At 31.5% G+C, this 22,127-nt stretch overlaps 1 protein-coding gene across 1 annotated transcript; it reads left to right on the plus strand.

The window, feature by feature from the left end:
- Window positions 1-988: 988 nt before the first annotated feature.
- On the plus strand, window positions 989-21,713 carry LOC112749369 (peroxidase 47-like). Its single transcript, XM_025797627.2, has 5 exons — window positions 989-1,120; window positions 1,425-1,646; window positions 20,588-20,776; window positions 20,857-21,019; window positions 21,283-21,713. The coding sequence occupies exons 1-5, from the start codon at window positions 989-991 to the stop codon at window positions 21,660-21,662; spliced, it is 1,086 nt and encodes a 361-aa protein (XP_025653412.1). The 3' UTR covers window positions 21,663-21,713.
- The last annotated feature ends 414 nt before the right edge of the window (window positions 21,714-22,127 follow it).

The following is a 22,127-nucleotide window of genomic DNA, read 5'->3' on the forward strand; positions in this document are numbered from 1 at the left end:
TTGACCAAGGGAGTCAAGAAAAGAGCGAGAAGGATAGGGAAAAAGTGTAGAGGGTTAAAGAGAGGACTTATATACCAAATATCAGGAGTTTGAGGCAGGGTGCTAATTGCTTCTGTATTAATGTGGACCCGAAGAAGTTAAGTGTTTTAGATATTGGATTGATAGCCAAAACAACAAAAAGGGACTAAATGAAATTTGAGTTAAGAGTTCTAATTGTGCAAAGCCGTCAGAGAAATTCCGCCAACCAGAGAGGGAACCTAGAGAGTCAAAGAGAAGCTGTGTATTCTTGAAAACTACTTTGACAACTGATAACAGATGAGCAATCAACATAAAAAAGTCTAACCCGAAGTATGTTGGGCTGTTTGATGTATTAAAACAAACTGAACTAGTAGTATCTCAAGTGTTTTTATTACCGTACTTTTGAATCTGCGCAACGGATTCCTTACCTTGCAGCTCTGGAAATGTATTTCTCCAAGCAACTTATGTCCGAGAACCTTAACCAGTTCAGTTCAAGAAGATCTAGAATTTCGAATGACTCCAATTAGGATTGACAATGTCAACATTAAGAAACTCCGAAGATAGGAGGTCTCATTAGTAAAGGCAACATGAGAATCAAGCCGAAGAGGAGAAGCATGCCGGAGGATATTTGAACAGGGATGAGAGAGAACTAACCACGCTTGGTCGTAAGTAGTTGAATTTTGGGAACAAAATTCTAAATTAGGTGGGTAGGATGTAAAACGCGCAAAATTAATAAATAATTAGCTAATAAATTAATTATTAATAAAAAAATTAGAAAATGGGATTTATAGTTTAATGAGGTAGAGCTAATTAAAATAAGAATTCTGACACTAATTTTAAAGAATCTAGCCCAAAATTGAGCCAAACGGACCGAACCGATTAAACCGGACCCAAGTGGACCCAAGCCCACCAACCTAGCCCCATGTATGTAAGCTTGAAATCAAGCTTTCTTCTTCATTCATGCTTAGGGATGGCAAAAACCCCCGGCGGGGCGGGTATCCGCGGGGATTTACTCGCCGGGGGCGGATATGGGGAGGATTTTCTACCTGCGGGGACGGGGACGGGGCCCCGTTTATTAAACAGGGCGGGGGCGGGGATAGAGGTACCCGCCCCGTGGAGACCCGTTTAATCCCCGAATGTGTAAAAAGACTATAATACCCTTAATATATATATATATATATATATATATATATATATATATCTTATGAGGGAAGCTGAAAACCCTAGCCGCACTAACAACTCACAATTCACAAACTCAAATCTGAAGTCCCTCAACCTCAAACCTCCCCCTGCCCCTGTCCTCTCAGACACGTGAACGGCGGCTCAACGTCACGGTCTCACCATCACCACCGCCAACCGCCACCTCCTAACCCATCAGTCCTTCACCGCTACTTCCCACACCTCAGTCCCTCACCACCACCTCTCAGTCTCTCACGCAGTCAAGTCACGCTTCACCGTCACGCACACTGCAACAGCCAACAGGGAGTCCGTCATCTTTGTCGTCGTCGCGTCTTCCCATTGTCGCAAGTTCGTCGGTCATCGCGCATTTGCAGTTCGTCCCCTCTTCACTGGTCGTCGCGCCTTCGCCGGTCATCGCCTCTTCGCCGGCCGTTGCCTTTTCTCCTCGTGTAAGTCACAGAACTCTGATTTTCATTGTTTATTTTGATTTTGAAGCATTTGTCTGATTCTGATTTATGAAATTTTTTTTGTTTATTTTGATGTTGAAGCATTTGTGTTTATGATTATGATGATTCTTGTTATGATTATGCTAATTCTGATTATGAAATTTTTCTAATTCATTTTGATTTTATTTTCTTTGCTTTATTTTGATTTTAAAGCATTTGTGTTTATGATTATGCTAATTCTGATTATGGAATTTTGATTTTGAAGCATTTGTTGAGTTATTATACGATTTTAACTCTAAATTGTTTTCTTTTTTATGTAGGATTCAAGTAAATCGAAATTTACCATCACTAAGAATGAAAGGAGGATTTAGAATTATGTTTTTACAATGTGATGAACTTTGTTTGGTTGTTTATAGATATGTTTAGTTGTTTATGGAATATTTGATTGTTTTATGAATATGTTTGAATGTTTTTGTTTGTTGGTTATTACTATTTAAGTCTTTAAAGACAATAGAAATTATGTTTGTAATGACAATTGAGAATTATCTTTGTTTTTTTTAAATATTTTCTAACTTTTTCTTTCATTTTTTTTAATTTTTATTATTTTTTACAAAAATCCACGGAGACCCATGTCCCCGGCGGATATGGAGTCCCCGCTACCCGTCGCGGGGACAGATATTGGGGACGGGGGGCGGGGGGCATGTCCTCGCCCCATAGGGACCCGTTGCCATCCCTATTCATGCTTCTGTCTGCAGAGAAGAAAGGGAAGGGAAGCAAACATAAAACCCCTGCCACTCAAATATTCAATCTTCCATAACTTTTGATCTGTAGCTCCGATTGACGAGCCGTTGGTGGCCACATGTTCGTCTCGAAGTTATCTTCAATTCTATTCAAATAAAGTGGTAAGTATTTCTATAATTTGCACCTAGTTCTCTGTGCCCTCTTTCTTCATGAAATTGGTTTGAGTTTTAAGTATTTTTGATGATTTTGATGGTTTAGGTTATAACATCTCAAATTTTTGAAAAAATTAAATAATAAATTATTTATGATTATTATTTTATTTAAAAAAATATTTTTTTTAAAATAATTTAATTAAATTTTATGATATTTTAAATTCAAAATCTATTAGAATTTTTAAATTATTTTTATTATAATGAGATATTTAAAAAAAAATAAAAAAATTATACTATTATTATTATTATTATTATTATTATTATTATTATTATATCCCTTGGCGGAATGCCATGTGGGAAGGAAGAAATGAAGGAAAGCCACCAAAGTGGCTTAATAAGCATACATATATATTTATAAACGTGACACATTATGTTATTCATTAAGTACCATCATCAATTTTTGCTTCATTGTTTCTTCTTACCGAACCATAAGCAAAGGAAATAAGAGAGAGACCGAAGCTTGCCGTGAAAAACTTTTGACCTTCTCGCTTCGATTTCTTGAGATTCGTAACTCCAATAAAAAATATAATCCGATAAAAATGTCCGTATCCTCCTTCTTTACGTGTTGGTGTCACTTTTGATCGGTGAAAGTCAATGGTGACGTAGCTCCTCTACCCTTTGAGTTCGACCAACTGGAGTTCTAGGAGGTACAGACGATTCTGGACGTTTTCTTCTTCAGCAGCTCGGTCAGAAAGCTTCTTCGGAGCTTTCGATGATTTTGATTTCATACGAAGGTAGAAGATTTATTTCAAAATTAACTGTTTTAATTTACGAATGCCATTGAAGTTTAGTGAGTAACTGCAAATAATTTATAAATGTCTCGTTTAATTAATTGATGAAAATTGATGAAATTGAGATTCTTAGTGATTGTGAATATAATTGAATGTGATGAAATTGGTTGAATTGTGGCTGTGATTATGACTGGTTTCGTTGTTGTGGGTGATTAACTGGTGAGATTGGTTTTGGTTTGATTTGTTGGTATTGAATTGAGTTATTGAAAATGATTGGAAAAAAAATTGAGAATGGTTCGGTTGGGACCCGAAAAGGGTGATGAAGTCCAATTTTAAGGGGAGATGCTGTCCAATTTTTGTAAAAATATACTAAAAGTGATTTTTATTTTAAAAATCTCTGAATTTTATTAAAATAGAAACTGACTTAGCTTTAAAGAAAACGTTTTAATTATTGAAAACTATTTGATTTCGATTTGTTATAGAAAGTCTTATTTTTAGTTTGATTTATTAAGAAAGTATAAGGTTTTGCATTCAGTTTTTTTGAGAATAGAGTTTGTTTCAAGTTATGATTTGAGTTCGGTTTGTTAAGAGAAAGAAGGAAAGAGGAAAGAGAATACGGCATGTGTGATTATGAAATGAATAAAAGGTCACGAGAGGGTGACGAAAAGTAACTAGTTAGGGTGCCGATGTGAGAATATTAAGTCGTGGGCTTTATGTGTGAATGATTGTGCAGGGATGCCCGTGTGTATGGAATGGCTTCCAGGAGAAAGTGGCACATGCTTCAGCTGGAGAATCAGCGCCTGCAAGTACTTACAGAGGTCATGTTCGGCATACTTCAGCTGGAGAATCAACGCCTGCAAGAAGTAGAAACTTGCAGAGGTTATGCCGCTGGAATGCCTTATCTGACTTGCGAGTCGGATTGCGTCGGGTGCGGGTCGAAACCGACAAATGAACTCATTACATGCGATAGTACTAGACATGCATCATCATTGTTTGCACATTTGCATTTGATTGTGTTTGCTTATCTTGTCTCTTTGTGCTTGTGCTGTTTGTCTTATTGCTATTTGTTTGTGTGTTGATCTGTTTCCTATGCTATTAGTTTGTGTATTGAGGTGACTGAGAACTGAGGTTGTGATTGAGATTTGTCTTAAATTCGGAAATTTAAAGAAGGTAATTAATTATATAAAGTAATAGTAAAAAATATTTTCAAAATGTTTGATAAAAATATAGTTTTATTGAGTAAAGTTAATTATTTGCATTTTATTTCATTACTCTTACGGCATTCCCATTCCCTACTGAGAACGCGTGGTTTGTTCTCACCCCAAAATCTTCACCCTTTTAGTGACACAGGTTCGAAGACTCAGTTTGAAGCTGCGGCCGATTATTAGTCTTATTTGAGTTAAGTTTATGTGTTGAGTCGCTTTCCTAGAATTTCCTCGCCTTTGTTAGTTAAGATTCTATTTTATACAGAGGGATAGGAGTTTTCTCTGAGTTTCATTTGAATTCTTTTGTATGATATTTATTATTCTTACTAACTATGTGACTAGTATTACTTGGAGATCTTTGATGTATGATTTTAATTAATAGAAACAAAACTTTTTGGCATTTTCTTAAAAATTGAAACGCGAAATTGAACTAAAGACTCAATATTAAATAGTAAATACGGAAAACAGGTCAGTAACGCCTCACTTTTGGTACGATCATGACGTGCTAAAAATTAGGGTGTTACATTATGGTATCAGAGCCGTTCATTCCTGTTAGAGCCTTAGGAATGGACTGACTATGCTTTACTGCATACTCTGAGTGTCTGTCATGCAGTAGGACTTGTCTTAATGACAAGAGTTTGAGTTTTAGATACATGACTGTCTATTTATTAATGCTCTTAGTCGACCGTTGCATCTCTCATGGTATTAGGTCTGGCCAACTTAATACTGATGATTTATGTATTGGAACACTAATGGATTATCATAGACGAAATAGAAGTAATTAGTAACGCTAATTACGGGGTTTGGGGAATGCTAGAGGTTGCGTCTCGAGGTTACTCGGCTACGTGTTTTGGACTCTGCTAGTCTCATGTGATTTGTTCCTTTATAGTTTACCTTGAAGTTCATATTCGAGATTTCTTTCTTGAAAAGTAGTTTGCTTATTCTCCAATCATGTTCCCTGTTCATATGCATTCTCGATGATCTTAAAGGCATATGTCTGCTTTCCTTGAAATGCAATTTGGTTGTTCGCTTCATGTCTTACGTCTCATGAATATCCCTACCGGATTGTATCCTTGGTATCTTCTTGATGTTCTTGTCTTAACTTTATATTGGGAAGAAGCTTTGATTTGATTTGTTCCATATCTGATTGTATTCTTAAACATTTTCTTAAATTTCTATAAACCCCGTCCATAAATTTTGTTCTTCTCTTCCTAAGTTTGATATCCTTTTAGGTAACTCAAGCTTGTTTTAGAGTAACTTGCAATTCCTCAAGCTTGGATAACTATCTTGTGTTGTTTAAATTCTTTTCTTGGCTTATGTATTCTTTGATTTAATTTTGGACTTGTTGAAGTTTAAGCAGTTGGAGTTCTGAAGTTAGTATGAATCTTTTTATCTTATATCAATTTTCGAGAGCGAAAATTTTTATAAGGTGGGTAAGATATAACATCCCAAGTTTTTGAAAAAATTAAATAATAAATTATTTATGATTTATTATTTTATTTAAATTTTTTTCTAAAAATAATTAAATTAAATTTTATGATATTTTGAGTTTAAAATCTATTAGAATTTTTAAATTATTTTTATTATAATGAGATATTTAAAAAAAATAGAAATAAAAGAATTATACTCAACAATAAATTATTAAACTTTTATTTATTTGTCCACTACGATTTGAAATTTTTTTGAGTAGTATATGATAATAATATTTATTTGCCCCCACTAAATTATTAAATTTGACCCCATAATAATTTTTTACTCAACTTTTGGTACTTCATAGTCAATTTAAAAATTTCATATTAGATGTCATTAGAATGATCAATTCTCAATTTAAATAAAATTTGTGTTTTTTTCTTAGAAATCATCTCAAAAGAGTGTTATTTATCTTTTTTTATATTAGTTTTAATTTTTTTCTGTAACTACATTAATTGAAAGAACTTTTTCAACTATGAATCTCAATAAGAATTGACTTCTAATTGTATAAGAAGTAAATTTTTAAATAAGTATTTACTTATATATATGTAAAAGAAATACTACACATTCAAGTCTTTTTATGAACTAAGTCTAAACAAGTTAAACAATAAAACTTAAAATAATATTAGTCATAACTGATTTTTGTTGTCTTAGACAAATTTAATTGGACTTGGTTAACAAAAAAATATGAATATGTAGCATTATCCTATATAAAAAGATAGATATTTATAAGGGTAAAGTATATTTTTTGTCTCGAAAGTTTGGCAAAAGTTTTAAAAATACCCCTAAGTTTTATTTTGTTTCAATTTTGTCCCAAAAATTTTCTATTTACATCAAATATACCCTCGGAAGCTAAATTTTCAAAAAATTTAAGACCAATATAACAATAATGCATGAAAATTATGCTTGATTTGCTTGTTGTTGAATCGATCTTAAATTTTTTGAAAAATTAGCCGACAGGGGTATATTTGATGCAAATCGAAAACTTTTGGGATAAAATTGAAACAAAATAAAACTTAAGGATATTTTTGAAACTTTTGTCAAATTTTAAGGACAAAAAATATACTTTATCCTATTTATAAATTATTATTTTAATTTATAAAATTAGATATTATAAAAACTAATCATATTATATTTACATCGAAAATAACTACTTGTATATATATATATTGAAATAAAAAATACACATTAAAAATAAATTAAACAATACATATATTTATATATGAATACATAATGATTAATAAATAATTTGATAACTAATTTTTATGTACACATAATATTTTTATTATAAAAATTATTATATATATATATATATTGCCCCCACTATCAAAATTTTCTGTATCCGTCACTGTGTACCGCCCACCGATTTTCAAGAGGACGATATTCGGGTTAGCTACCGGATGTGTCGGGCTCTACCAAAATAACCGACACGTGAACTCACGGCCAGTAGAAAAGGCATGCATCATATGTATTTATATAACTTGTTTGGTTTGCACTACTTAGATTTGCTTACTTGAATATCTATGCTTATTTGCTATATTTGCTATTTTTGAATATCTACTTGTGCTTGCCTTGTCTGCTTTGTTTGCTTTGTCTGTCTGTGCATCGGTGTTTTGGAGGATTGGAGAAAGAGATGAAGAGCTTAGGGGTTAAGTTAGGAAGTTAGATAGAACCAGGAATTCTTAGATACCTCACTCTGTTTATGGTTTAAAATGTTAGTTTTAAGTTTGAATCTATTGCCGGAAGTTCTAGGATTGCCTTTGACTTTTCTGGGACTTTATATGTTAGTTATGTGGGCACCGTTACCATGCTGAGAACCTCTGGTTCTCATCCCATACATATTTTGTGGTTTTCAGATGCAGGACGTGAGGCACCTCGCTAAGGTATACTGGAAGCTTCTGATAGCGGAGATCCTTATCTTTGGGGCTTTATTTTGGATATATGTATATATGTAGATACTTTTATCTCCACTGCGTTTGTATGCGATATATTAACTTCCTCTTAGAGGTTATTTTGGAGAAATAGGTTCTGTAACTCTGTATTTTGGGTTTATTCTTGGGTTCTCTTATATATATGTTATATACTTATGTGCTCAAGATGGTTTATTTTCGCGAGGCAAGTCTTGAGCTTTGATATTTGTACCTTGGAACTCCCTTTCGGTTATATCTATATTAGCTTCTTTTATCTTTTCCATTTATCGCTTACGTAGCGTGAATGTTGCGCTTTTTGTTTTACTGTTTTCGATTTTAACTTTTCCCCAAAAGCTCCTAATTATAAATCTTTTCACTATATTATGTATAAAATTTTTCCTTCTTTTAGAAGTCGTAGCGCCTGACCACCTCTATTTTATATTCTAGGTGTAAAGCTTTGTGTAGTAGGATATTACACATAGAATATTTATATGCATATAAATTACATATTTTAAAAAATATGAATAGTTCAGAGGATATTAATATTGTTAAGAAGAGATTTTAATAGTATGGGCTTGCTAATTATTGGAAAAACTGTTACAAAAAGTAACATTAAGATTGAAAAAAAGTTATATATGCTTAGTTTCATAATAAAATAACATCTACCATAATACTTTTTATACGTGGCAAAATTATAAGTAATTAATGTGTCATCACTTGAATATAGAATAATTTTGGCATCAACTTTTATAAAATATAAATAGATGATTTAAGATTTAAGATTTAGAATTAACAATTTATAATTTAATTTTTTTATTATTGTTACATATTTGACCTAAAATTAAAAAGAGAGAATTTAATTTGTGAATTATCTCTTTTAGCAATGCTATAAAAAATAAGCATAAATTAAATAAAATACACATCACACTAAAATAAACTAAAAAACTAACTACTAAGACATAACAAAATATCCTGAAACAAATAATAATCAAAATTACATGACAAAACATAAATAAGTCTCTTTATATATTGATGTTAAATACTTTTAATATTATATTTATCTTGTTTTAATTTTTTTCCAATAAATTTTACTATACTCATCACTCATATTATTTCATTTTCATAATCTTATCTCATTCATTCCACCATCATCACTATGATGGTCAAACTAAACACAATAAATTGTCAAACTAAACACAATTATATCTAATTTTCGTTGCAAATATTCAAAGATGCTATAATTTTGCAATGATTTTGTAGTGTGTACATGGTAGCTAAGAAAAAACCAATGGCTAAGAGAAAAAACATGTGGGCACCAAAACCACAGGACTTTAATTTAGAACGAACTATTAAGTAATAATAAAGAGATTACTTACTTGATTTTAGACCGGGTTGGATCACTGATCCAGAGGAATAAAATGATATGATGAACAAAATCAAGAACTAGAATTTAAGTGGGTTGTGAGTTGATGGTATAATTGTAATAAGTAAATGAAATGGTCAATTATTTTTGTGCAGATTTAAAGAGATTCCTTGAAATGAAATGATTTATCGCGTCTTGTATTGTTTTTAGTGAAAAGGTACTAAGCCTCAGTTGGAGAAAATGAGAAGAAAAGGGATTTGAGATAAGTTGAGAGCGTGAGCTTCAAATTGTATTCGTTTAATAAGTGCTTGAATTGCATTGCTTTACTTAAATAACACAGTAACTAACTGTTCACTTAGATTCATAACTAACATCTTATAACAGACTTATAACTAACTGCTAACTCACTTGTAAATAATTGCTGATTCAGCATCTACTTTACCTATCACTGCAAGAGAGAGGTGGGGCAGATGGCTAGCTTGCTGCATTTATGGAAGAGGCAAACTTTTTATTGAAAAAGATTATTAATTGCATTAAATTATGATCGTTCTTGAAAACTCTTTACAGTTATTCAATTAAAGTGAAAAAAAAAAATAAAGGGAATAAAAAAAATAAAGAAGGGAGTTCCATTCACGTTGTGTTGGCGCTATTTTTACCTATTATCAATGACAATAACATTTGATTTGTAGGTATTTATTATGGTAAAAATAAAGGAGGATATATCATATAGATATATTCATTAAATTGTTCTCTATGGAATTTAAGATGCTAACAACAGAATATTTCAGGTTAAAAATGTCGGCAATCAAAACAGGAAGCATTTAACTTAGCTACTGTGTACACTCTATTTTTAAGATTGCAGAATAAATTTGATAAATATCAATATCTATATGAAAAGAAAAATCGATGTATATGTAGAAAAGAAAATTGTGAAGGGAACGGAAGTATAATTTTAATTAGTGTGAACTCAATCATGTGCAAAACTTCAAAAATGTTTGGTGGATATTAGAAAATCATTCTTTTAACTAGAAGGGCGAATTTATTTATCTATTTTTACTTAATGTAATTGGAATAGAGTGGAATGCTCTTCATCACTTATTTTTCCTTCAAAATAAAACACTTTTTTTTTTCACTAAAAATAGGGAGATTCGAATTCGTAACCTCTTAGATGAGTACGAATAGACTATGTCATTTGAACTATAATTCATTGACAAAATAATAATAAAACACATTAATTATAAAAATAATCAAAGAATTAATTATAACTCATTATTATTGATTATTTCTAATACTCATAAATTTTCTATTTTTCCATGCGATCAATTTAAAATTCTTTCATTTAAATTTATACCTATATACTTATTTCAACAAAACTAACTAATCCAAGTAAATAAAATATCGGTAAAGTTAGAGAACCAATAAAATATTAGTCCAAGCAGTCAAAATTTACTTTATTTAATGTTCGTTAATTCTAGAAACAATTAATAAATCCTAAATAAAACAAATTTAAACTGTTTTGGACTAAACTTTTTGTTATCAAAAAGAGTTTAAACGTCATGTTTAAGTCCAAATTATCCGTTTTAAATAGTCATAAGAACAAAAATGTATATTGTAATTCTAATTTTGATAATATCAATCATTTTTTCTATAAATTCACGTAATATACAATGTAAAAAAAATCAAATGTAGAGTGACATAAAAAATAGAATGAAATTATCATTTTTCTTTAAATATATATGTTATTTAAAAAAAATTTAAAATATTAAAATATAAAATTTTTTATTTAGAAATTAAGAGAATAATTAAAAAAAAGAGTTTGACTCCTAATTATTTTTATACAAATTAAATAAATTAATAAAAACATAAATTAAATAGACATTTTTTTTTTGCATCACACGAGTATATACATTAATTTAATCATTCAAATATGTTAGAAAATTAATATAAAAATGATTTAAATAATGTATTTTGTAGTAATTTTGCATTGTCACGATATTTAGTATTGAAAAAATTAACTGCGAATGTAAGTTAGTGTTGTCAAAATTAAATACTTGAATGACCTAAAGACACCAAAAAAACAAAGTTAAATGTACTATATGATAAAGTTATTTTTCGATGTTCCATTAATTTGTTTAGACAGACAGTGTTTCCATTATTAAGTAACGTTGGCCCCATTCATTTAAGCCCAGTGTGAAGGCCCATAAAATGCGTCCGACCGAACCCTATTAACTTAATTTTAGAATGAACCAATTTGGGTTGGTCGAGTGATCAGCTCACTCATCTGCTTAAACAAGTGTTAGGGATTCGAATTCTGCCTTCTGCATGCAGCATGCAACAATCCATTGGCCAGTGACAAATTCTTAAATGAGTTTCGATTCGCAACGAATTAGTTCTTAGACTGTCGAGTTAGGAGATACTGTGTACAATAAAAAAAACTTATTCCTAGAGTGGTTGATTTTGGAAAAAGTCGAAAATGACCGAAATTCCAAGTATATGATGCTTATGTTTAAGTGCTTGTCATTGTTCTTTACTGAAACTTGGACATATTAAGTTTTTTATTGTGCTTGCATTGATAATTTTATGAAACAAAATTTGAAATAATTATATCTCCATCGATGTAATAAAACAAAATCAAACAAAAAAATAAATTATCCATTTATAATTCTTTTGTAATTGATTATTTAATGACAAATAGTGCTTTGAAAAATGATAGTAAGAGATATTATCAAAGAAAAAAGAAAAAATTTATTAAAGCAATGGACAAGAATAAAGTATAAAATAAAAAAATAAAAGTAAAAAATATTACAAAACAATAATATCGGAACACTGAAATATACATGTGTATAATATAATATCTTATAATTCTTTTTCTAAAATTAATTGTCTGCAACAAAAATCATAATGCACAAAAATATAAAAACAAGTCTTAATATTCTGTCAAATTATAGGTAGATAATATTATTCGTAAATAAATGAACATATTTAAACAATGACTATTTATTAATTATCTCAATTAAATTTTATTATAATATAATATTTTATTCATAATTATTTCTTAATATCTTCCTGTTTTGAATTTTTTTTAGATTTAATTTTTTTATTTATATAAATGCAAAATAAAAAGTGCACTACAAAATTATTCATATCCAACAAGTATAAACATTTTCAAACTAAAACTATCTAATGTTATATAGATCTTAAAAAATTAAGGTATTATATAATGTAAAAATTTAATTTATAGGCAATTTATGATATTTTAAAATATTCAAATATTTTAAATAAAATAAACCTCCGATCCAAAAAGCACCATCATAACAGATTTAAGTATTGACAAAAATACTATTAAAAGATTAAACTAACGAAGACACATCTAAAAAACATTTAAAAACATGAAACAATATTTGAAGACTTTTTTTAATAATTGAATAAAAACATATAAACTCTTTTTCATCCTTTATTGTTTGATATATACTTGTATTAATGATTTCGTAAATCACATGAATTAATTCTTTTTTGATGTTATAAAATAAAGGACTATATTACACATCCAAGTATTTTTCATTCAAGTTTTATTCAAGTAGGCCTAACACTAACAAAAATCACTCTCATTAAAAGAGCGTCATTATATGCGCTTTATCTTCTTCTCCTCTCCCGCGCTTCTTCTTCTTCTTCTTCTCCCATGTGCTTCTTCTTCTTCTTTTAAATACACGCATACGTCATCTTCTTCTTCTTTCAAATTCACGTATACCTCCTCCTCCTCCTTGCGCACGCAGATTCGTCTTCTGCTTCTCCTACTCCTCCTCATTCTCTTCTTCTTCTTCTTCTTATTCTCCTCTTTCGTTATTGTGAAATGTTTATATCTTTTGTTAAGCTCTTTTTATATATACGAATTTTTCTTATTCATTTGAATATATGAATATAAATATATATTCAAGTGAATAAATAATTTAATTTCTAATAATTTTTATAAAAAAAAACAAAGAAAAAAAAAAGAAATAATTAGAATACAATTCTTTTTATCTATTCTAAATTCTCATTCGATTACGGCATCAAAATAGAAAAATTCACATTGGGTTGGTTGATTTCTTTCTACCATATTATCTATCCAGATTTTATCGAATTCTGTTGGTTCTAGTCCGATTATTTCATTTATTAAATCTTAAGCAAAAATAGAATCTTTTTTGTTCTTCCCGTTGCTTCGGGGATATTCACGTTTGGCATATGCCTACTCTGACCGAGATCTTCGGAGATGATTCCGTCCAGTTCCTATAGAATCTATCACTAAAATACTCCTGGGGGGTAGGGCTAAGCGGAGCGAAAAGGGTTTCCCATGAGATGGGAAATGAAAACTATTAGCCCCACAGGCGGTTTGTGAATAAGTGATTGTCTGATAATGAGCAAGGAATATCCGTCTTTCTGCTAAATAGGATGTATTGAACTCATAATTCATTTCTCTTTGCTGTTAAACTCCCCCTTTTTCTTTTCTTTGGCCATTTTTTTCATTTTTTTAATAATTGTCTTTCGTTTAGCATTTATATCTTTTTTTTTTAATGAAGAATTTGTCCAATTAATAGAGTTTATTCTAGTATTTGATTTGTAAATCGTTGGATTTTTCGCGGACCTGTAAATTAGAAATTCATCTCGGACAATTGCACCTTCTCAAACTGTTTCTTTTTAAGAACCAAGAAGATTTGTGCCAAAATAATCGATGCCAAGAAGAACAAAAGACCTTGGACAAGTCGCACTATATGTCAACCCAAGATGCATCTTCCTCTCCAGGACTTCGAAAGGGAACATCATCACCAACAACACCAATATTTTGTTAATGGATTATTTTTTCAATCGAATTGAATGGAATGCAATTGCTAAATTGAATTGAATTGAATGGACGCAAGTGTTCTGAATCTAAATTGAATTGATAATCTCTAAATTGTAGACAGAGGTGTTTCGAATTTAATTTTATATAATGGATTATATTTCGTTCATTCAATACTATACGATTGTGTTACCATGAGTACGTGTTCGGTTCATTATACAGAAAGAAAGCCGTTTTGTAACACCCTACCACAAAGGGTTTTACACCTAGGATGTAAAATAGAGGTGGCGAGGCGCTATGACTCCTAAAATAAAATAGATACATATAATAGTGAAAGAATATAAAAAACTAGGAGCCTTGAAAAATGGGTAAAACAAAATCGCGAAATAAAAAGCGCAATGCTCCGGAAACGGAATAACTTGCGTGTGAAGAAACCTAAAGATCATGGATATGAATAAGCGAAAGAGTGAGTAGAGAGCCAAGAATATAGCATAACTAGTTCCTAACTCAGCCTGTGAAGCCAAGGCTGGTCGGAGAATATTTACATACATACATAAGTATCCCAAAATACAGACATAAGGTCCTAACTCTCCTTTAACCTCTATGAGGAACAAAATAATCAAGTTTCTTGGAGAGAAAGCTAAGTACATATATACATAAACTGGTAAACACAAGAACCCAGGAATCGCTCCACTTCAGGGATCCAGACGCCTAGCGAGGAGCCTCTCGACCTGCATCTGAAAATAATACTACAGTATGGGGTGAGAACCGGAGGTTCTCAGCATGGTAAAGGTGCCACGTATATAATATATAAGGTTCTGGGAATGTCAGAGGCAATCCTAGAACGCCGACACTCAGTTATAAAACTTAAATTTTAAACAGAAGCCATAAAAAGGTAAGTGTTCTAAGGAAATCTAAACTTACATACTTAAACCTAACTTTGTCACTAAACCAGTCCACCCTTCCTCCGTTCCTCCATCACCAATGATTTACCAGAGACAAACAACCAAACAATTTCAGGCACATGTAGAGAATAGGTAGTGTAAGTAGCAAACATAACAATTAGCATAATATATATATTCAGGTAGGCAATCCCAAGTAATGCAAAGCAAACAAAACAAACAGAATGCACATGATGTATGCTTGTCCTATGGTTGATGAGGCTCATCTGTCGGTTATCCATCCAACCCGACAAGTCCGAAAACCTTAGACTGTCCCCCTGTCGCGCATCCATATGAGTCTATGCATAGTTTTTTCTCATATCATTCATAATTCATACTTTCATATATAAAACTTTGCTCAATGGGGGCTATTATTCCCGAGAATTTATACATGCCCAGTCACCCTTACGACGTAGGGTCAACAAAGTATCGAGTCTCAACCTGGAGCATGTGGTGGCAAGCCACGATACTTTATCCAGGGAGACTCGTATCTCAGATAATCATTCCATAATCATTCATTAACATTTCATAATCATTCATTACTTACTCATCATGTCTTTGTACTTTATACATAACTCATCATAACCCGGAGCAAGTGGGGGCGAAACCACAACCCTTGCATCTACCCAGGGAGCCTCTATATACTAACCAACCTGGAACAAGTGGGGCGAAACCACAACCCTTGCATCTACCCAGGAGGTACATTCTCATATGCCTAGGAGGAACAAAGGAGGGGATCCTACCCTCCCACCATCTCATTAGGGGCGATTTTACAATACCAGGAGGAACAAAGAAGGGGATCCTCACCTTCCACCGTCTCCTGGGGTCGCTCTTTTGAGAAAGAGTGCTCAAATGTAACATTTATTCCTTTCATTAGCCAGTTTCATAGTTTAAAAGATATATATATACATATATAATTATGCCACCTATCTTCTCATACCTAAATCATCGCCTTTTTAACTTTACTTCACCTCCAAGTTACCTTAATTTCCTAACTCCAACTTATCACTAAGCTTACTAGTAAAATCTAGGGTTTACAGGGCAAAAACAGAGGTTTAGAGGTTCGAAACCATGTTTGGATCATAAAAACAAATGTACTGAAAAATAGAGTGTGTGCGCACAACTTGTGAAAAATAGAACTTGTGCGTGCGCACGAGTACGTGCGTGCGCACACCAACCAGGAATTACTTGGTGTGCGTGCGCCTCACCTATGCGAGCGCCACCAACAGAAAGCATATCCTGGTGCATGCGTGCGCACAGCAATGTGCGTGGACACACACCAGAAAAACCTGATTCTGTTGCAACTTTAAAAATTTCAGTTTTTTGCATCGACTTTTCGGCGTCCACAACTTTCTCTACAGAATTCGGTTTTTCGCAAACCTTGTATCATTCTTAAGCTTATAAAACATTCTTTAATTTAAAACAAACCTCATTTTCATCCAAAATTTGAAGAGTAGGTTATGGACTACCAAAGTTCATCAAAAATCAATTTTTTACCAAATTATACTAAACCCCTATTTTTACCACATTCACACTTTCAACCAAAACAATCCCCATGCCATTAACCACCAAACCTGCATATTTGCAACATAACATATCCTTTTTCATTTACACCAACTACTAACACATTTATGCTTCATACCAATCCATAAAACTCATACATTTCCCAAAATTCCTCATTCCAAAACTATAAGTAACAACTTTCAAATTCACTTACTTATAACCTCAAACCATGCAACAACAATCCATCTATTATCACCAATCAACCAACAAGCATCAAACCAAACATGTTCATCAACAAGATACTAAATATCAAATATACACCTGCATTCTAACTTATCCTATAGTTCTCTAGCCTAAGTTTTCACAGGACATTATATATTATACACGCGAAACCTAAACTATACCTTGGCCGATCACCACGTTTGGTCTAAGACAGCCACGCAAGCTATACACACAGCCTCACAAGCTTCCAAAAATCACCAAGGCAACGTCATCCAACCCCCACCAAGTCTCAAGTGTCCACAAATCAAGCTCCAATATATATATATATATATATATATATATATATATATATATATATATATATATATATATGCACCTAATTTCATATTACCACACATATACATATCTAAATTTAATACCCAACTCATATAAACTAGAATTTGTAGAATTTTGAGAGTCCTCACCTTATATATATCTTGATTGAGCCAAGGCCCGCAAATTTCTCGAGTCAATTTGAGCCTAAACATCAAGACATCGAATTTCAATAACCAAAACCCTAAATTTTCGAAATTTCAAGAGACTGAGAGGCTGGGATGAGTGGTGTGACTTACCTATAAAATTGATCTGATAGAAGTGTAGAGCTCGATGCGTTGGACGCGTAGCTGCAAACGGTGCGGCGATCAGAGCTCGGATGAAGAAGATATGTTGGATTGAAGTGAAAGTTAGGGTTGAAAGCTTCTTCCCCCTTTTTCCTTTGCTGTGCAACGTTAATGAAGAAGAAGGAGAAAAGAGAAGCTGGCTCATTAAAAGGGAATGGGCTGAGTTGGGCCTTGGGCCCATTTTGGGCCCGGTTCGTCTGGTTCGGCTTGTTTGGCCTAATTTTTGGCCAAATTCTTCGAAATTGGTGTCAAAATTTTTGTTTTGAAGAGCTCTATCCTATTTTGATATTAGATTCACATTTTTAATTTTTCTAGTTAAAATTCGATTTATTGGCTAATTATTTACTAATTTTACGGGGTTTACACGTTTGAATTTGATTTTATATAATGGATTATGTTTCGTTCACTCAATACTATACAACTATTTCACCATGAGTATGTGTTCGGTTCATTATGCAGGAAGCTGTTTGAATTTGATTTTTTATACTGGATTATGGTTTGTTCACTCAGTACTATACAATTGTTTCACCATGAGTACGTGTTCAGTTCATTATGCAGAAAGCTGTTTGAATTTGATTTTATATAATGGATTATGTTTCGTTCATTCAGTACTATACAATTGTTTCACCATGAGTACGTGTTCGGTTCATTATGCAGAAAGTTCGAATTTGAATTTATATAATGGATAATGTTCCATTCCTTTAGTACTATACAATTGTTTAACCATAATAACATGTTCGGTTCATTTCTGTTCTGCACAATTCAAAACTCTTCCTTCTCACATTTTACTGCTCATTTCTGTTATGTACAATTCAAAACTCTTCCTTCTCACCTTTTATTGCTTCTTCACCGGGGAGAGAAGGAGGAAAAGACAAAAAAATACAGCAGCAACAACAACAAAAGAATGACGAGAAGGAGAAAACACATGAAGAAGAAGAAACACGAAAAGGAAGGAGGAGAATGAGGAGGAGAAGGAATGCGAAGAAGAAGGCGAAGAAGAACACGACACTCCGTGCGTTAACGAGCGTGAGAAGAAAAAGCGCAGAGGAGAAGAGAAGAAGAAGAAGAAGAGAAGAAGCGTAAAGAAACGCGTGACCTAAAATTGCTTGGATGAACTTGGAGCTAGTTGGATGCTAAAATTACTTGGATGTGGAGAATATCTCTTTAATAAAACTTACACATAGATTATTAATTTTTTTTCATGCATTTTTTATTTTGAAAATTATTTTTATACAACAAATTAAATTATATCATATGTATGTCGTGTTTTCTCTTTATTAGTTATTTTAGTTTTCGTTTTTTTTTTTTTCCGTTATACCATTTACTCATTTTGAGATTAGGCATAAAATACATGAAAATTTTGAGTTTCTTAAAATTTTTTTTACACTTTGAACTAATAAATTTTGCATTTTGGGTTTTGTATTCTTAAAAGATAAAAATAGAAAATAAATAATATGATCTTTAGTTTTTTGAGAATATATGTAAAAGTAAACTTTTAAAAATCACACTGGTTGCCAACGTATATATTACTAGATACATTAATACACTCCTAAATTTTAAGCATATATACACAATACTAATATATAATTTTTTACGGGTCTATATACAATAATTCTCTACTTCTTTGATAGTTTTTAAATCAATCACAATGAATAGTACTTATAACAAATAAAAATAAATTAATTGTGTGATGCTTTTTTTTTTAAGTTTTTTTTACTGGAGTTATTAATTATTTATTAAATTGAACCTAGATAATTAGTTTTAACTTTATGAATTTTACTTAGTAGATAATTAGTTTTAACTAGATAAATTGGTTGATGCTTTTTTTTTTTAAGTTTTTTTTACTGAAGTTAGCATTACTACTTCTAATATAATTTTTTTTAATGTGGATTACTTTTTAAGTATTTTTGTTAGTAATTTTATATAATATTTTTTCATTCTCTTATTTTAAGTATCTTATAACATGTAATGCTTCACATGGCTGATTTTATAACTCATCTTTTTTATCACCACTCCCTGGAGAGACTTCAATATTTTGTAATATTTGTCATCATTGTGATTACTTCAAATATATATTACATTGAGTATCTATATGCATATAAATTATATGTTTTAAAAAAATAAATAGTTAAGAGGACATTAATAAAAGAGATTTTAGTAGTATAGAACATCTTGTTAATTATTGTGAAAACCATGACAAGAAGTAACATTAAAATTGAAAAGAAGATATATATGCTTGATTTCATAAAAAAATGATATCTACTATAATATTCTTACATAGCAAAATTATAAGCAATTTATGTGTCATTACTTGAATATAGAATGACTTTGGCATCAACTTTTATAAAATATAAATAGGTAGATGATTTAGAATTTAAAATTTAGAATTAAGAATTTATAATTTAATTTTTTCTACCAATGTTACATACTTGACCCAAAATTGGAGAGAAAAAATTTAATTTGTGAATTATCCCTTTGGACAACGCCATCAAGGATAAGCAAAAATTAAACAAAATACATATCACACCAAAATAGACTAAAAAACTAACAACCAAGGCATAATAAAAGATTGTGAAACAAACAATAATTAAAATTACATGACAAAATATAAATAAGTCTCTTTTTATATGTTGTTGAACACTCTCAAGTCTCAACATTATATTTGTCTTGCTTTAATTTTTTTCCAAATAATTTCACCATGTAAACTATTCATATCATTTTATTTTCACCGTTTCACCTCATTCATTTCACCGTTGTTAGCATATATATTTATATTCAATTGATGTGATCCACTTTATTTAATGGTTATTATTTGTCATAGCCATATTCTTCTATTTCTTTGTTGTCTTAAAATCACAAATATTCCTAAACTTAACCACAATATCATTAATTGCAGGAAATTGAAAGGGCAAGCTATGTTATTATAATTTTGCAATGATCTTATACTGTGTACATAGCTAAGAAAAACCAATGACAAAGGAAAAAAGGTAATATACGAATTGCAACAATGCATAAAAAAAGTGTCATTCTTATTAAATTGGTATAGTAAATAAGTAACTCACTAAAAATATGTCATGCATGTTGTATCCATTTCTCTGCCATAAAATTGAACATATATTGCAGATTATAAATATTCTAACATATATGTATCGTTGTGTGATCTGCTACTAGGGATGTGATGGATCGATTTTGATTGATTCCACAAAGGGTAACAAAGCAGAAAAGGGTTCACCAGCAAATTTGAGTTTGAGAGGCTATGAAATCATAGATGACATCAAAGAAGCGCTTGAAAGACAATGCCCTGAAGTAGTTTCATGTGCTGATATTCTTGCTTTAGCTGCTAGAGATGCAATTTTCTTTGTAAGATCAACCTACTTATATATTTTTCTACTTACCATTAATTTTATACTAATATGTATTATGAATGGCACGATGAGCAGGCAGGGGGGCCAGTTTATGACATACCAAAGGAAAGAAAAGATGGAACAAGGTCCAAAATTGAGGATACCATTAATCTGCCATCTCCCAACTTCAATGCTTCTGATCTCATCAAGATGTTTGGCCAACATGGCTTTTCAGCACAAGAGATGGTGGCTCTCTCTGGTAATTAATATACATATATGTTCCTATGCTTCTATTTCTATCTATACATGCTTCTTGATGAATAATGAATATCATAATTCAGTGAAACTTTTTGACAAAGGCTTCTAAATTCATAATTACTAGCTTTCACTATGTCATTCCTTCTGTTACAGAATATCTATATATCAAACTATAAATGCGTATAATTTTCAATTAGAATAGTTGATAGAGATTATGCAACAAGGAAGCATTTTTAATAATGTTTTGCGGTTTTGAATCTTCAGGGGCTCACACAATAGGAGTAGCTAGGTGTTCTTCTTTCAAGAACAGGCTAACAAAAGTGGATCCAAATTTGAACTCAGAATTTGCAAACACACTGTCCAGAACATGCAGTGCCGGTGACAATGCTGAGCAGCCCTTCGATGAAACAAGGGATGATTTCGACAACTTGTACTTCGACGCTTTGGTCTCCGGCGATGGTGTTCTCACATCCGATCAAACATTGTTCACTAGTCCAAGAACTAGGAATTTTGTCAACTCTTATGCACAGAACCAAGCCTTGTTCTTCTTGGATTTCCAACAAGCTATGGTCAAAATGAGCTTGCTTGATATCAAAGAAGGTTCCAAGGGTCAAGTTAGAGATAACTGCCACAAAATAAATTGAATTGGAGGATCTAGCTATGCCTTTTTTAAAACAAATATATGATCTATGTATTTATATATCTATGGTTTGATAAATATTACATTAGCAATGATGAACATAATTGACAATTATTAACAGTTAATATAGAATTCAATAATTTCTCCAGAAATTTTGTAATTTCACTGAAATTGAATATGTTACATACATCTGAATAGTACATTGTTCCACCAAGATTGGTATCGACTATATGGATACTCAGCTTATGTAGGTTATGCCTCCTTAAAAAACCCCTATGGACAAAATCCCTGGAGCTTGGGAAAAAATCCAATAGAGGAAAAAGAGTACATCAACCATGCATAATTTAAGGAATAATGAAAAAAAAGCTCAACAATTTTTATAATCTCATACAACTAAGCTCTAGAATAAAGAACACCCTTGGAGTCGGCAAGAAGAAGGTGAGTGAGTTCCGGCGGAGGCCTATTCAAA

This window comes from Arachis hypogaea, chromosome 15 (genome assembly GCF_003086295.3).
Source record: "Arachis hypogaea cultivar Tifrunner chromosome 15, arahy.Tifrunner.gnm2.J5K5, whole genome shotgun sequence".
Lineage (NCBI taxonomy): Eukaryota > Viridiplantae > Streptophyta > Magnoliopsida > Fabales > Fabaceae > Arachis > Arachis hypogaea.

What these genes read in the sequence shown, in the direction of transcription:
- LOC112749369 (XM_025797627.2), top strand. Translation starts at nt 989, where the DNA reads ATGGCAAAAACCCCCGGCGGGGCGGGTATCCGCGGGGATTTACTCGCC. An exon ending in GGGCGGGGGCGGGGATAGAG is followed by an intron (nt 1,121 to 1,424) that starts GTACCCGCCCCG and finishes CCCACACCTCAG; the next exon opens with TCCCTCACCACCACCTCTCA. An exon ending in CCGTTGCCTTTTCTCCTCGT is followed by an intron (nt 1,647 to 20,587) that starts GTAAGTCACAGA and finishes ATCTGCTACTAG; the next exon opens with GGATGTGATGGATCGATTTT.